This window comes from Vespula pensylvanica, chromosome 24 (assembly GCF_014466175.1).
Source record: "Vespula pensylvanica isolate Volc-1 chromosome 24, ASM1446617v1, whole genome shotgun sequence".
Classification (NCBI taxonomy): Eukaryota; Metazoa; Arthropoda; class Insecta; order Hymenoptera; family Vespidae; genus Vespula; species Vespula pensylvanica.
Genome location: NC_057708.1, coordinates 2432561 through 2449161, shown reverse-complemented (window position 1 = coordinate 2449161; position 16601 = coordinate 2432561). Strand labels below are relative to the sequence as shown.

The 16601-nt window shown below is 30.1% G+C and overlaps 4 protein-coding genes across 10 annotated transcripts in view; 3 read left to right on the top strand and 1 right to left on the bottom strand.

The window, feature by feature from the left end:
- The first annotated feature begins 932 nt into the window (after positions 1 to 932).
- On the top strand, positions 933 to 5502 carry LOC122636905 (chromatin-remodeling complex ATPase chain Iswi-like). Its single transcript, XM_043828575.1, has one exon. It carries the CDS (start codon positions 1041 to 1043, stop codon positions 4068 to 4070), a length of 3030 nt encoding a protein of 1009 aa, XP_043684510.1. The 5' UTR covers positions 933 to 1040; the 3' UTR covers positions 4071 to 5502.
- On the top strand, positions 5358 to 10398 carry LOC122636906 (protein phtf). 7 transcript variants are annotated; one of them, XM_043828581.1, is made up of 16 exons: positions 5358 to 5499; positions 5606 to 5745; positions 5850 to 6061; positions 6140 to 6326; positions 6391 to 6527; positions 6607 to 6703; positions 6790 to 7014; positions 7302 to 7366; positions 7468 to 7637; positions 7758 to 7894; positions 7987 to 8296; positions 8375 to 8603; positions 8697 to 8792; positions 8906 to 9049; positions 9109 to 9204; positions 9312 to 10398. In XM_043828581.1, the coding sequence occupies exons 1-16, from the start codon at positions 5474 to 5476 to the stop codon at positions 9459 to 9461; spliced, it is 2421 nt and encodes an 806-aa protein (XP_043684516.1). In that variant the 5' UTR covers positions 5358 to 5473; the 3' UTR covers positions 9462 to 10398. The 7 variants fall into 7 exon arrangements, with proteins under 7 accessions (XP_043684516.1, XP_043684515.1, XP_043684514.1 ...); XM_043828580.1 differs by having other exon boundaries at positions 7302 to 7384; XM_043828579.1 differs by having other exon boundaries at positions 7302 to 7384; positions 9091 to 9204.
- Positions 10399 to 10996: 598 nt separating this feature from the next.
- LOC122637084 (lysophospholipid acyltransferase 1-like) overlaps positions 10997 to 16601 on the top strand; it is an 11957-nt gene continuing 6352 nt past the window's right edge. Inside the window, exons 1-2 of the mRNA XM_043828960.1 lie at positions 10997 to 11017; positions 11574 to 11804. Of these exons, the coding sequence (XP_043684895.1) occupies positions 10997 to 11017; positions 11574 to 11804 (252 nt within the window). The remainder of the gene's footprint in view (positions 11018 to 11573; positions 11805 to 16601) is intronic.
- LOC122637184 (hymenoptaecin-like) overlaps positions 16190 to 16601 on the bottom strand; it is a 1310-nt gene continuing 898 nt past the window's right edge. The window contains exons 3-4 of the mRNA XM_043829176.1: positions 16482 to 16601; positions 16190 to 16429 (exon numbers count right to left, since the gene is read on the bottom strand). The exon at positions 16482 to 16601 is cut by the window's right edge and continues 17 nt beyond it. Coding sequence (XP_043685111.1) covers position 16429; positions 16482 to 16601 — 121 coding nt within the window. The 3' untranslated portion in view covers positions 16190 to 16428. The remainder of the gene's footprint in view (positions 16430 to 16481) is intronic.

Genomic DNA, 16601 nt, shown 5'->3' with positions numbered 1-16601 from the left:
TTAATATTGTATCAAGTCATATTTAATTTTAATTAAATATTCAAAGAGAGACGAAGATTCTTTTTAATAAAAAATAATAATCACCGTATTATTTATTATGAATTTCTGTTTCTGATAAATTATAAGCATTAAAATTCAATATAAAAAAAAAAGAAAAAATAAAAAACAACACATTAGATTTTCCTATCTGCGAGTACAGAATATCTTACTTTTATACGAGTAAAATAAATAGATAATAATAATATAAAAAAAATATTTCTTTGCATTTAACCTTAGAATTATTAATATTATTTAAAAAAATGAAAGAAAAAAGAAAAAAAAAGTTATGTGTCGAGTCATATCGACCAGGCTGCCAATGCGGTCCCACTCCCGGGCGCGATCCCACTACTGCCCGCCACGGAGACTTTTGGCTGCTGGGTTTCCCCTCTGGCCCGGTTCGCCTCTCCTTAGCCAACCTGGTCACCCCGGATTCCTCCAAGGTGCCCATATTGATGGCGAGCTTAGCGCGGACGCCCAGTCAACGTGGATCCCGCACCAGCAGTAACCCCCGACCTCAGACCCTCCAAATAACCAGCCTCCGAGTAGCCGGATTACAGGAGCCGCCACACTCCCAGCTGAGAACATTACTTCTACTCGTCTATATAAGTTACACTTCGACTAACTTCACATGTTTATCGTTAAAATGTATTTGTATATATGTGTACGTGCGGTGAGTATAATGTTACTATCTTCACACTAGTCCGAAAGGTATACCATTATTGACTACAGAGGGCGCAGATTGAGATGAAAGATCTGAAGATAAGTTCCGACATTATCGATAAGTATGCATTCGTTAATACCGATAATATCAATTTTGAAATAACGACATCTGCTAGACATATCTAAAACATACTGGTTAATACCGATATATCGCAACTCGATAATCGAGATTAATCGATTTATTGTGCGCGGCGGAGCGCGTCTTAGAGAGTGAATGTTTAGCGCACTCGTTTCTTCTTTCTTTTCACCTTAATCGAGGAAAAACGGAGAAAGAAGCAGACATGTCTAAGGCCGATGAAAATGCGGATACTGGTGATACCGGAGATAATTCAAATGGCTCCTCGGCGGAGACCACATCGTCTAGAGGTGGTGATTTCGAGACAAAACTTGAATCAGACCGAAGTAAGAGGTTTGATTATTTGCTCAAGCAAACTGAAATATTTTCTCATTTTATGACCAATAATCAAAAAGATAAAGCTGGAAGTCCGTTAAAAGTCAAGGCTGGTAGACCTAGAAAACAACCAGAGAATCTAAATAAATCTGATTCTGGTGATCATAGACATCGCAAGACTGAGCAAGAAGAAGATGAAGAACTCTTGGCGGAGAGCAATGCCAGTGTAGCACCTACAACTCGCTTTGAATCCTCACCCCATTATATAAAATCTGGTGAGTTGAGAGATTATCAGATTCGTGGTTTAAATTGGATGATATCGCTTTATGAAAATGGTATCAATGGTATTCTGGCTGACGAGATGGGTCTTGGTAAGACTTTACAAACTATATCGTTACTGGGATATATGAAACACTTCAGAAACATTCCTGGCCCTCACATTGTTATCGTTCCAAAGTCTACGCTAGCCAATTGGATGAACGAATTTAAGAAGTGGTGTCCTTCTTTAAGAGCGGTTTGTTTGATTGGTGATGCAGAAACAAGAAATACTTTTATTAGAGATGTAATGATGCCCGGTGAATGGGATGTTTGCGTTACATCCTATGAAATGGTAATCAAAGAAAAATCGGTATTTAAGAAATTTAATTGGCGTTATATGGTAATAGATGAGGCTCACAGAATAAAAAATGAGAAATCTAAATTATCAGAAATATTAAGAGAATTTAAAACAGCGAATAGACTTTTATTAACTGGTACACCTCTACAGAATAATCTGCACGAACTATGGTCTTTACTTAACTTTTTATTACCAGATGTATTTAACAGTTCTGATGATTTTGATTCATGGTTTAATACAAATAGTTTCTTAGGAGATAATTCTTTAGTGGAAAGATTGCACGCAGTTTTAAGGCCATTTCTTTTAAGACGCTTAAAGTCAGAAGTAGAGAAAGGTCTAAAGCCCAAAAAGGAGATTAAAGTCTACATTGGTCTTAGTAAAATGCAAAGAGAATGGTATACCAAAGTATTGATGAAGGATATTGACATAGTAAATGGTGCCGGAAAAATTGAAAAGATGAGATTACAAAATATTTTGATGCAATTACGTAAGTGTTGCAATCATCCTTATCTGTTCGATGGTGCTGAACCTGGACCACCGTATACTACAGATGAACATCTTGTTTATAATTGTGGTAAAATGGTGATACTCGATAAACTATTGCCTAAATTACAAGAGCAGGAATCAAGGGTACTAATATTTAGTCAAATGACCAGAATGCTGGATATTTTAGAAGATTATTGTCACTGGAGAGGTTTTCAATACTGTCGTTTGGATGGTAACACAGCACATGAGGATCGGCAGAGACAAATTAACGAATATAATGCTCCTAATAGCGAAAAGTTTATATTTATGTTGTCGACGAGAGCCGGCGGATTGGGTATAAATTTAGCAACTGCCGATGTAGTTATTATTTATGATTCTGACTGGAATCCGCAAATGGATTTGCAGGCTATGGATCGAGCTCATCGTATAGGACAACAGAAGCAAGTACGTGTTTTTAGATTTATTACGGAGAACACTGTAGAGGAAAAAATTGTTGAACGTGCTGAGGTCAAATTACGGTTGGACAAGTTGGTCATACAACAAGGTCGATTGGTTGATGCAAAACAGACTGCATTGAACAAGGACGAAATGTTAAATATGATTAGACACGGGGCTAATGAAGTGTTCGCTTCTAAGGACAGCGCTATTACCGATGAAGATATAGATACGATATTACAAAAGGGCGAAGCAAAGACGGAAGAAATGAAGCAGAAATTGGAAAGCTTGGGAGAATCTTCCTTACGTAATTTCACCGTCGATGCACCAACCGATTCGGTTTATCAATTCGAAGGCGAAGATTATCGTGAGAAACAAAAAATATTAGGAATTGGCAACTGGATAGAGCCTCCTAAGCGTGAACGTAAAGCCAATTATGCTGTCGACGCTTATTTCAGAGAAGCTTTGAGAGTATCCGAACCGAAAGCACCAAAAGCTCCCAGACCTCCGAAACAACCAATTGTACAAGATTTTCAATTTTTTCCTCCTCGATTGTTCGAGCTTCTTGATCAAGAGATATATTATTTCAGGCAAACTGTTGGTTATAAGGTTCCAAAGAATCCCGAATTAGGGTCTGATGCAGCTAGGATACAAAAGGAAGAACAGCGAAAGATAGATGAGGCTCAGCCTTTATCGGATGAAGAAGTCGCGGAGAAAGAAAAATTACTGACTCAAGGCTTCACGAATTGGACTAAGAGGGACTTCAATCAGTTTATAAAGGCAAATGAAAAATATGGTCGCGATGACATTGAAAATATTGCTAAAGAAGTCGAAGGAAAAACACCAGAAGAAGTTATGGAATACTCTGCAGTTTTTTGGGAACGTTGTCACGAGTTACAAGACATTGACAGAGTGATGGCACAAATAGAAAGAGGAGAGGCCAAAATACAAAGGCGTGCTGGTATAAAGAAAGCATTAGATGCGAAGATGGCCAGATATCGTGCACCGTTTCATCAATTGAGGATAGCTTATGGTACTAACAAAGGTAAAAATTATACGGAAGAGGAGGATAGATTTCTTGTTTGTATGTTACACAAATTAGGTTTCGACAAGGAAAACGTTTACGAGGAATTAAGAGCAACTGTGAGATCGGCACCTCAATTTCGTTTTGATTGGTTCGTAAAATCTCGTACTGCCTTGGAATTGCAACGACGATGCAATACCTTGATAACATTGATCGAACGTGAAAATCAGGAATTGGAAGAGAGAGAAAGACAAGAAAGAAGAAAGAAGGGTGGCAATGTAGGTACTAAGCCTGCTTCTAAACGAAAACAAGAAAATTTGCCTGCACCACAAGATAAACCTCGAAAGAAGAAGAAATAAGGCGAATTCGAGTCTTGTACGATATCGTTTTTTTCAATCTTTGTCCATACAAAATGCAGACTGTCTATTTCCATAATTTTTTATATCTTTTTATCCGTTACTCCGAACAGATTTTCGCTGAATACCATGACTCAAATTCATAGACAGTAAATTCTTATAAAAATTTTCTTAAATCGTTCTCTTGATGCATATTTTCATCCTATTTATATGAATAAGAAAGAATTTAGTCTTATAAGAGTTCCACGTAAAAATCTGTCTTAGAGATTTTTCATATTCAAACTGTTATTAGGAATGAGTTGTATTGATATAAATTTGTTGGTCAGTGAGTGTGAGTGAGAGTCGCTTCTATGTGTCTATGGATTTGGGACCAAGAATTATCTTTCTTATTCTTTTTTATTTTTTCTTCGTTTTTTTTCTGTTGTTCTCTAGGTCAAATTCTGAAGCATTTATATGCTATTCACAAAGTGATTCAATTGCATAAAAAATGATTTTAGAATTACACAGAATGTTTCTTTCGTTAATTGCTGTGTATTATACGATCGATACAGTGTTTTCCCTCATGATTTTATTTTCGTATATTTAAAATTATAATATGATATTGAAAGCATCATTTTATTTATTATGATTGATTTAGAGGAGATTGTAATAAATTTTACAAATAAAATTCAAGCCATCGAATATAATCACAGTGTTGTGTTTGTATAATTTCTTTCTTTATCCATAAATATAATTAATATATTTTATAATTATTAATAATATTAGCATTTGCATATGTTTCAATCGTTACATTATATATCATATACATATATATATTTTTATACACTTATTTCAGTGATGTGTTGTCCGTTATAAATTTAGTATGTAATGTAACCACCAGATGGTGCTGTTAACATATACATATGTGAAGATTTAAAAAATTATTTGTCATTACTTTATGTTAAGCGGGCAAAAATTAAAATTATAAAACAACGCTAATGTCAATATAAATAATTTCACAAATGTTAGATATTGAAATGAAAATAGTTGTAAGTAAATACAGCTGTTAAATCTACCGCTTGTTAACTGGGCCAATCAGTAAAATCATTACACACATGCGCTAAATTTCCCTCCGTCTGGCATAAGTGACTTCGACATAGCAAAAAGTTGTCGCGAAATATGATTGACTTTGTTGTTATTAATACGATTATTATTAAAATAGATAAATAAAAGAAATTGGATTTATTATTAAATATACTGTTCTCCTACTAAGTGCATATTATGAGAGCTAGAGTTTCTTTAATTTTGACAACAGAAGAAACATTTGAAATCTTACATCATTCAATCAGATGCGTGAATATTTTGGTTAGATATAACAGCTGATAATTATCTTATTTTAGAATAAAATTTAATTTATGTGAATAAAAATGAGTTTTAACGATCTCGTGCACTGGTAAGATATCTATAGTTTTTTCTCCTATATTAATATTACAATAGACACGATACATTTTTATCGATTTCACCATTGTGTTTCTAACAGATGTATTTTATTATTTCAGGTATCAAAAAAAAATTGGTACATATGATAAGCAACAGTGGGAGAAAACAGTGGAACAAAGAATTCTTGGTGGATTTACTAATGTTCCAATGAAAACAGCAAAATTGAAAACAGAATTTATAGATGTTGACTTAGTACGAGGTAAGTTATAAGGAAGCAACATTTCTATTATGATTTTATTAATACATTTTTGATTAATTATTTGTAAGATTGTTAAATGTAATATATATATATAATATCTTTAGGTTCATCATTTCCAAAAGCAAAACCAAAACATGGTTTATCTACTGTGGCATGTTTAGCGTTGCAACGTCTTTTATTTCTACCTCTATATAAGACATGGTGGAGCCAACAAACAAGTATTCGAGTGTTTGTCTTATTTCTGTTATTGTATAGCTTGCAATTGATCAATGTCTTACTATATTTTGCTTATGGAGACAGAGAAAATGAGGCTGATGTATGAAACTAAATTTTCTTCGTGACTTTTTTTTTTATATAGTTATTACATATTTAAACAGATTATTTTATTGTACAGATAGTTTCAACATCAGAGGTCTTTATACCAAGTGTTATGATGTTAATATTATGCTTAGTTCATTCTCACATTGTATCAACGAATTCTGGGCCTATGGAGATTAATGGTTATAGTAGGCAAAAAGTTATTAGACGATCAAGACATGGTAGATGCAGAATTAGTAAGTCAAGAAGTAGATCAAATTTAAGTAAGTTTATTCATATATGTGAAAACATAGTTTGATACACAGATGTTTAGAGTTTTTGTTATAGAAGTTCACGATGACTCTAAATCTTCGCAAGATACTGCATCAGAAAAGGCAAGTACCATAAGTAGAGAGGCACTTACTTCTGTACGGTTTGCAAAAAAAGTCATGATTGAAAATTCCTTGACTCTTAGTCAATCGCAGGTAAATTATTTCTATTTGCATCTTGAAATATAACTCAAGATAATTAAGTAAAACTAATAATACATTCTTAAAATTAAAGGAATTCCTTCCTCATTCAACTTGTAATAAAGAAAAGTTGAATATATCAATGAATATACCTTCTATAAATGAAGATTCTATCAATTGTAATCAACCAGGTATAGAATGCAAAATAGTGTCAAATAAAATAGATTTATAAAATATATTTATGATTTTATATTTTTTCTACTTAAACAAATTTTAGACATTCCTCCAGCAGAAAATGTAGAAAATCCAGATATTGTACATCAAGATGACGATGGATTTGAAAGTTTAAATGGGAATGTATCTAGCGATAATGATAGGACAGTTAATAAATTCTTACAACAAACAAACAGAGATCAAATCAAATTATGTGATAAAGAAGGAAATATGTTTCAATTGGAAGCATCTAGTAGCCAACAAATTTTACTTCAACCCAAATATTCAGGTTTGGTGTTCAAATGTTTATTGTTTTTAGATAGAAACTTATCTGATGTATTTATTTTTTATTTTAGTTTATTTCATATTTTAAATGCATATGTGTGTGTTGACACAAGTAGAAAATTTATCGCACTCTCCATTCATCTGTAGATACTGCGGTTACATTGCAAGCAAGAAACAAATATAACTATAGTGGAAACTAATAATATTTCTAAACCGTTAACATGCTTTAATCTTTGTTGGAAGGGAAAAGCAGAATATTAGATAAATCATAGTTTTCCACTTTCCACGCAGCACCTGACCCATTGAAGAAAGGAGGAAACTTTTCCGACAGTGAAGGAGATGGATGCATTGAGATGGTAAACCAAACTCTGATTGTATGCATTATCAATAGTAATTTATATATCTTTTTTTTTTCTTGGTCACAGTTATGACATATTATGTTTATTAAATTTTTAAGGAAAGAGATGAATCGCCGACTATATCAGAAATAAGAGAAGGAAGACGACAGTGTGAAAGTGAGGAAGAAGGTGAGTGCGAGGATGCCGCAACGAATCATTTAACCGAAGCGACAACATCTGCGACAGAGTGGATGGGTGTGACAACGAATAGCGATGAATGCAGTTATAGGTACAAAAAGAGTATAAAACATTAAAAATGATTAATAAAAAGGATGATTTTATATATACACACACACACAAATAAGTAGAGAATGTTATGATGCAAGATGTTTCTTTTTTTTTTTTACAGTTCAGAACTGGAAGAATCAGATTTGCATAGCGAGGCCAATTTAAATTATAGCGAATTTATAGAACATCCTTTCTCTTGGGAATTTGGATTACCTCCTTCTATTTTATTAAGTTCCAGTTGTGCTTCATCCGATCGCAGTTAGTTACTTTTTTCTCCTATACAAATATTATTTACTATAGCGATAATGTTCATATGCTGTTTTATTATTGTTATAATAATATTTATACAGTTTCGTGTACTATTTGGACAAGACGCGATGTCAAGAAAGCAGAATTGTCAGTACTTGATATTAGTTCTGCTATTATAGCAAGAGTAGAGTCAATGCCTGAAAGTATGAATTATTTTTATGGTGGATTGATATTAAGTATTGTATTGTCTTTAGTACCGTCAATTAGACGAGTAACTGACACTCTTGGAATAGATAACAGTGGCAATACAACTGTTTCCATAATACCAGATGATCTCAAACAAGTTAATTTAGAAACATATACTGATATTTTATGTAGATTAATTGATATTGCTTTTGGAGATACAATACTGTAAGTTTCACATTTTTTCTTCTCATCATAAATATATTATGCAATGAAGAGAAAACTACAAAAAGAATTTGATTACAGGAAACGTATTATTGTTTTAATCTCTGCCTTTGAAAGACTAGCATTATCTTGTCTCTTATTCTTTTTATTGGCAGTGGCTGAACGGACCTATAAACAAAGACTCTTGTATGCTAAATTATTTTCTCATTTGACTTCATCGAGACGTGCTAGAAAGTCTGATTTACCCCATTTTCGGCTAAACAAAGTGCGAAATATAAAAACGTGGCTAAGTGTTAGATCATACTTGAAGGTATCACAAAGATATTATACTGTTTCTTTAATAAATGTTCTTTGCACTTTTTGGATTGAAGGTATGTATATTTATTATCATGAAACTTTACAGAGAAGAGGGCCGCAACGTTCTGTTGATGTTATAGTATCTTCAGTTTTTATTGTTACATTATTATTACTATCTTTCATTAGTTTGGAACTAATTAAGGTAAACTACACACACACACATATATATATATATATGTATAACACATACACGATGTATATATACTTATTGATGACGAGATTTTCCTACTATTATAAGTTATCTTTCATCTCTAGGATCTGGAAAGTTTACATTCGCAGTATAATGTCGAAGCATTATTTTGGAGTTTTTCATTAGGGATATTTATCTTGCGTTTTATGACGTTAGGAACCAAAGTTAATAAAAAATATAGAAATCTTTCCGTTTTAATAACTGAACAGGTATGTAGGTTGCTTATACAACTTAGCAGTTAAATTTTTAGAAGAAATATTTCTTTCAGATAAATCTGTATCTCCAAATTGAACAAAAACCCCATAAAAAGGAGGAGCTAATGGTAGCAAATAGTGTATTAAAATTAGCAGCCGATTTGATAAAGGTTTCGTACTTTTTATAATCTTGTTATTACAATTAAAGTTGTGTAATCAAATTAACATTTAAAAATTAAATTGAATTAAATTAATTTATTCATTGAATTGCTTACAGGAACTCGAAAGTCCCTTTAAAATATCTGGCCTATCTGCTAATCCATATCTTTATACGATTACAAAGGTGGTGCTATTATCAGCCCTTTCTGGAGTCCTATCAGAATTACTTGGTTTCAAACTTAAATTACATAAGATAAAAATAAAGTGAGATGAAGTTTTATCTCGCTTATCTACCTCGATGTTACAGACTGACTGGTGAAAAAAATTGCATGACGTATCAGCATATCTGTACATTCTAATTATTTCTTATTTTTGATCAGATCTATAAAAATTACTAGTACATTCGAGAAATTATATACGATTAGTTTTACGATTACAATTAAATAAATAAACACCTCTATTGCGCGGTGTTTTTTAATAATTTTTAAATCAATGTTCTTGTGATAATTGCTCAAAGCATGTACATACATGTACATGTGCTTGAAATAATACGTACTGTTATAAATATTTTCAACTTTATAATGGAAGCAATTAATGGAAGCAATTGTAAATAGTTATTAGAAAAAACTTGACGTTATTTTTTATTATTTGAACTAACAGCTTATAATTTACTTAAAAGAAATTTATATGTAAACAATCATTGTCTAAATAATCCAAGATATCAATTTGATATATTCATTTGATTGATTATTTCTATAGAATTAAAGGGTTGCACGTATATTTATTTATGCATAATGCATTTTTCTAATCATTAGTCAATTTTGTATTTAACTACTATTGTATAGTTTTTTGCAAAATAGTGTATAGTGTATATAATTACATACACAAAGTTATTACGAATTATTAATTCGACAATATTCTAATAAAAAAGAATATATATATATATATATATAAACTAAAGGTTGCGTCCATATTATAATTTTAAAAGAAATGAGAAATATTAATCGAAAAAACTTCGTGTTAGAAATTTTAGCAGTATCAAAAGAAGTTCATTTCTTGCTTTAACATATCGCTGAATTTTTTGACAAATATATATTTCTTTTTAACAGTTGTACAAGTGATAACAGTATGTAAATATTCTAATGTATAATGTATGTGAAAAAAAAAAAATAGTACCTGTGCAATACAAAATTATATTAACTATATATTTAAGTTATTTTTCAGATAATTATAAATGTATTTCGAGATATGTTAAATAAACATATAAAAAAATATATTTATGGTAAAATATATCTTAATGTGCTGATATATGTATATTAAAAAAATATATATTGATAAAAAATAAGTAGTAATGAATAAATCAAAAAAATTGGTGTTCTTGAATTAATGTGCATGATAATTTATATGCATGAACTTGCTAAATACAGTATACAACGATTATATATGCATACGATTGTCTTTAAATATCGTAGGAGTCATGTTATTACGTCTTAATATTATACTTCTCTTGTTCCAATAACTATTGATATATACGATTATTACTAATAATTTTTTATATAATCGAAATTACTGGATGAAAAATTTTATGATAAAATTAATTAAATATAAATAATAATATTTAAACAATCAATGCTTTTTTAAAATTAATCTTTCATATAGATAATAATTAATTTTTTATACAATATTCGATAAAAGATTAATAAATTTCATCGTTGAAACTAACGTAATTTAACCTTGAACGAACAATATTATATTCTCGACAGAAAGTGATGTAGCTTACGTTCAACTACTTTATGAGTCACAATGCCTTCATCAGAGATACGTGTATGAAGTGATATTGCATCATCTGAATATAAGAATAACTATAACACGGAGTAAAAAATAACTACAACTAACTATTGTGATAACTATTATAATATATAATGAATCGTTTTTAAATAGGAACTTTCTTTCTCTCAAAGAAAAATTTAAATATGTGAAAATTTATTATTTATCAAATATATTTTTATTACAGATACATATATATATATATATATATATATATATATCGTGGTCATTACATTTAAATCCTAATTAATTATATAAATAAATATTTATATATTATATAATTATAGAATCAATTATAATTATTTTTAGTTTTCATAATTTCTTATCATTCAATATGAAATTTCTCAATGAAAATTTTTCTTCAAAGACAACTACGTGATACATATAATGTAGAGTAACGTATAACTGATATATTTAATATTTTAAAAGTCACGTTGTAACGCGCGATATAGAAGGACCAATAGGAACTCGTTGAATTTACGCATGATGCGAAAGGCCGAATCCGACCGAGAGAAGTTGACGATCTTTGCCGAGTTTAACCGAAAGATTCGAGCTCGCGGAGACCGTGTCTCAGTACCGCGCGAGAGAAGCACGGAGAAGCACTGAGGAAAGAAGGGAGGAGAACGAGAGTTATAGTGATATAGTGCGTGCCGGGCGTTTGTTGTCCCGGGAATTTTCTCTTTTTTTTTTTTATTTATTGCCCTTGACAATGGCTATGGATTATTATGATGGTTTTAAAACTTTCTCTTGGTTCGGAAACATCGTCGGTCTGCCGATTGATCAGGTAAGGAGAGATCACAACGTTTTTATTCATCTTCCTTTTCGAAGTGATTTTTTTATTGTTATTTTCTTATTTTCTTCTTTTTCTACTCGCATTATATTTCTATGATGCTCGAGCCACTTCTTCTATCGCCTGTTGACTGTACATGGACCTCGCGAGGCTGCATCGATCGTCCCTTCTCTCTCTCTCTCTCTCTCTCTCTCTCTCTCTCTCTCTCTCTCTCTCTCACTCTCACTCTCTCTCTCTCTCTTTCTCTCTCTCTCTCTCTCTTTTTCCCTCCCTCTCTTTATCGCTTTAAATAAGAATAAGAAATATCGTTGTTTGTATAAATTTCAAATGAATTATTACATTTTAAGTGCGTCAGATCGTTCTCAAAGAAATTCTTTCATCATCAGAGGTTAAGATCGTTTCTCTCATGTTACGTACATGTTGTCGAAGAGGAAAACTTATTTGTAGCCGGTAAATTTTTGTTTATTTTCTTTTTTTTCGTGATTAATTTTTTCGACGAAATCTAATGGCCATATAAACTCATTTTCGATTATCGAAAATGTTTACGTATTTTTTACGTCGATAACTTCACAATGTATCTTCTCTCCATTTCTAACTAATGCAACACGTGTGGGAGAAAATTTTTATCTTTTCTTATAATGAAAGTAAACAGTGAACGTTTATTTTCTTACAATGTTACAAGGGAGAGTTACATATATATGTATATATTATTAAGGTGCAATTTCAAATGTCTGCTATTAGTCGCAATGGAAAGCGAGGCGGATTTAATCTTTCAACTTATTTGGCGATCGTCAATTGGCCATTACAACTTTTATCTATCTAGACGTGTGTGTACATTATCTTTCTTACTATATGTATTAAACTTATTTAATATTATGTTTCCTTCTTTTTTTCTTTTTATTCTTTTTATTATTTACGATAATTTATTGGATTGTTCAGATAATTTGTTTGAATTTGTATAACGTATAATTTTTGTCAAGAAAAATATCGCGAACAGTCGTATTCGATTTTATTTAATGTGTGTGTGTAAGTTTACACAGATTTTCCAAATATTGACAATTTCTATAAAGTTCTTCAAATAAATATATAATGTATTTGAGATTAATTATAAATCAATCACAAGTTGATATGATTGGTTGGGCCTATAAAGAAAAAAAAATATATATATATATATATATAACCTAAAACTTATAATATAACCTCACTATATTGACAACAAATATAACTTATTACATCTAATATTAATATATATAAAAAAATAAATATAAAAATATATTATGACAAAAAGGTTAAAGAAAATTTATAGAATACACACACACAGTTTGAAATATAGAGGATTAATGGATATCGTACGATTGTTATCAAAACTCTTAAATATGATTTAAACGATAAATTCTTATGTTTACGTGGAAATGATTAATTCCTTGAATAATTCAATATCTATTTGAAAGTATATGTGAGAAAAATAATACTTTTCATGAATTTTATCTTTTATGAATAATTAATTAATTATAACCTAATAAATATTCTGTAATGATAATGGAACTTTTTGTATATAAATTTTTAAAATAACACTCGTGAGTAAGTACTGCACACGCGCACCACACACACACACACACACACACACCTATACAGTGAACTAAAAATTATTAAGTACTTTTTCACAAGGTGGGATAACAAAAAGTTAGTCTAAAAAATTTATCGAAGCAGAATACTTAATTTGTTTGTATAATCACTTAGGAATTTTTATTGTGCGCACGCGCGCGCGCGCGCGCACACACACACACACACATGTATACCCATCTTGTACATATATGTATATAATCGTGTATATAACTTACTACGTACATGCAACAGGCGGTGTCCTTTTGTTTTTTTCTCCCCTTTTTTTTAAAATCCTTTAATCCGGAAACGGCAAAACGAGGAGACTAAACACGTGGATCCTATACTACTGTTCTATTTTTAGTAACATATCTTTGTTGATTCACGAGATTTCATTCACGACAACATTCTTCTCTGAACGAAAGTGAGCAGGAAACACGAAGAGTTCATCGATCAGCTGATATTATTCTGCGAGTCATGCGTTCGCATGTAATGCGTATTACAAAATAAATTTTTTTCTGCCTTTCTTTCTCTTTTTTTTTTTTCTTTTTTAAATAACATCCGTTTTAAATTACATCCGGTCGGTTTCTCATGCTTTATTTAGAAGGACACGATGATACATATATTTAGATATCTTGTATAGATAAAAATGATATATTTTTTCTTCGACTTTTTTTTTCTTTCGTTTTTCTTTTTAATATTATATTTTTTATTGCTCTTATCATCGAACGTTTTTCAATGTTTTTTTTTCCCATCGATCAATGCTGTTCCCATCGAAAGATACGTCTAAGCATTACCAGTTTCTAATAATAAACTTACGACACGTAAGCAGCTTAAATAGATAGACATAGGAACTTTGGAATTTATTTACGATTCGTAAAATTATAATTTATAGATTATATTAAATATTGATTTTCCAGTACTTGCCAAACGGAAATAAATAAGACAATGATATACAATAACAGTGATGATGATAATGATGATAATGATAATAATAATGTTAATAATAATAATAATAATAATAATAATAATAAAATGATGATAACAATAATTAGTATTATTATTCTTCGTAATCTTTATAGGAAGATTGCAAATGAAAAAAAAAAGAAAAGAAAATTAACTTGAAATTGTTAAATGTTCTAATTGAACGCAGTTATGAAAATAAAAATTAGTATTAGATAAAACTTTATTTATCACCTTTGTTAATGCTTTTTCTTTTCTGTAAAACTTTTCTATTTTCCGATTAGAAAATTAAGTTCCTTTTTTTTTAATTTTTATTTTATGTTCATTTATTTTTATATACTGAAAAAAGTTAAATAATTAATATTCACTAAAATAAAGAAGGTTATGTATCTTCTAATGGTTTTGAGTCTTATGATATGATAAATATATAGATGGTTTCAAAGGTTAACATGATTTGCCATTTCTTGTTACATTTAATGTCATCTATATACCTTAATGTATTCTATTTGTATATAGGTATACATACTTAATTGAATACGTAATAAGAAATGTTATGCAATATGTTTTACTGTTCAGCACCCACGGTTTTTGTATTTTTATTATTCTAAATATTAATTCTTTAAATGAAAAACTATCAACATTATTGGCAATATTGTTTGTTTTTAATCATGTTAATAAAAATGAATAATTTTGGATAATATATCTACATAGTTAGTTTTATAAATTTTTCATAAACAACTTATTAACATATACAATTAATAAAAATAATAAATGATTTTTTAAAACAATTAGATTATTTCTGTTATTTTTTTCCCCCAAAGTATTTGTTAAACATGAAATATAATAATATAATAGATTATATTGTAATAAACTAAAAAAACAATTTATGTACAATAATACTTAATAATATTAAATATTATTTGAATTTATTATTCTTAATAAAAAGACAGAAAAAGAAAAATATACGGAATGTAAAGAATTTAAGAATATTATGAATATATGATATACATACAGATTGGAATAGAAAAGATAGAAATATGCAGTTTTGAAAGAGATTAGAGTATAATCTTTAGTATTTGAAGATATATTGAAAATTCTTTCCTACATATAGCTATCTCAAGTTTCTATTTTCTAATCTCGTTTTTAAAGAAATATTTTCTTTCGTCGTTAAGCTGTCGGCCACAAAATGATGTCTTTCAGGTGCTGGTTTAGAAACAATGGTTTTAATGGTGTAGAGAGAAGTTGACCTTTATTCTAAGAAAACTTTATAGAAAATCATCACGTAGTAAATATAAACCTTAAATGAACTGATTATTCGAGTAAATGTTATATATAAATATAAATATAACTATAAATATATATATGTATATAAATATATATATATATAATTCTTTATATGTAACTCTTTATATAATACAATTTATATTTTACGTCATTCTATTATCTTTTTATAATTATTTTTTTTTGTTTCATTTCAAATATGAGTATATATGTAGGTATTGTTAGATGTCTACTTTTTTTTTTTGTTCACACGTGTGTATCACGTAACAGATCATTTACAAATTGACATTGTATGAACGAACGAACGAACGAACGAACGAATGAGCGAACGACGAACGAACGAACTGGTATGATCGTCAACAGAGATCAATGGCCTCAGCTTCGTCTAACGTGTTCAAAGCAGCACACCGTCTGTATATTCCGAAGTAGTACCGTTGGATGTACAGTCTATGTCAATAATGTCATATTTCTATACTTAAGATTTTCTTTAGGAATGTTTTTAATCGATACAAATGTTTAAAAGAGATCAATGCTTCGTCTAAACAGAAATATTTTATTTTGAAAAAGGTATAAATTAATATTTAAATACATGTTATTTAAATAGAAGATATGAATGTACTATGATCATATATTCAACATAGCTTTCGTTTGCATAATAAATTACATGAGTCTTTCATTTTCAAGATAATATATCATTTAAACCATTCGCGCGGACGTAAACAAAAACTTCTGCGAATACACACACACACACACACACACACACACACACACACACACACACACACACACACACACACACACACACACACACACACACACACACACTATTCTTCTGACTCTTGTATTTCTTCTTCTTCGGCACCTCGTTTAAATCTGAAGCCACCATTTATTCCAAAGGAAGGTTCCAATCGTCCTCTTGCACCTGGTTGAACTTGACCTCGTCCA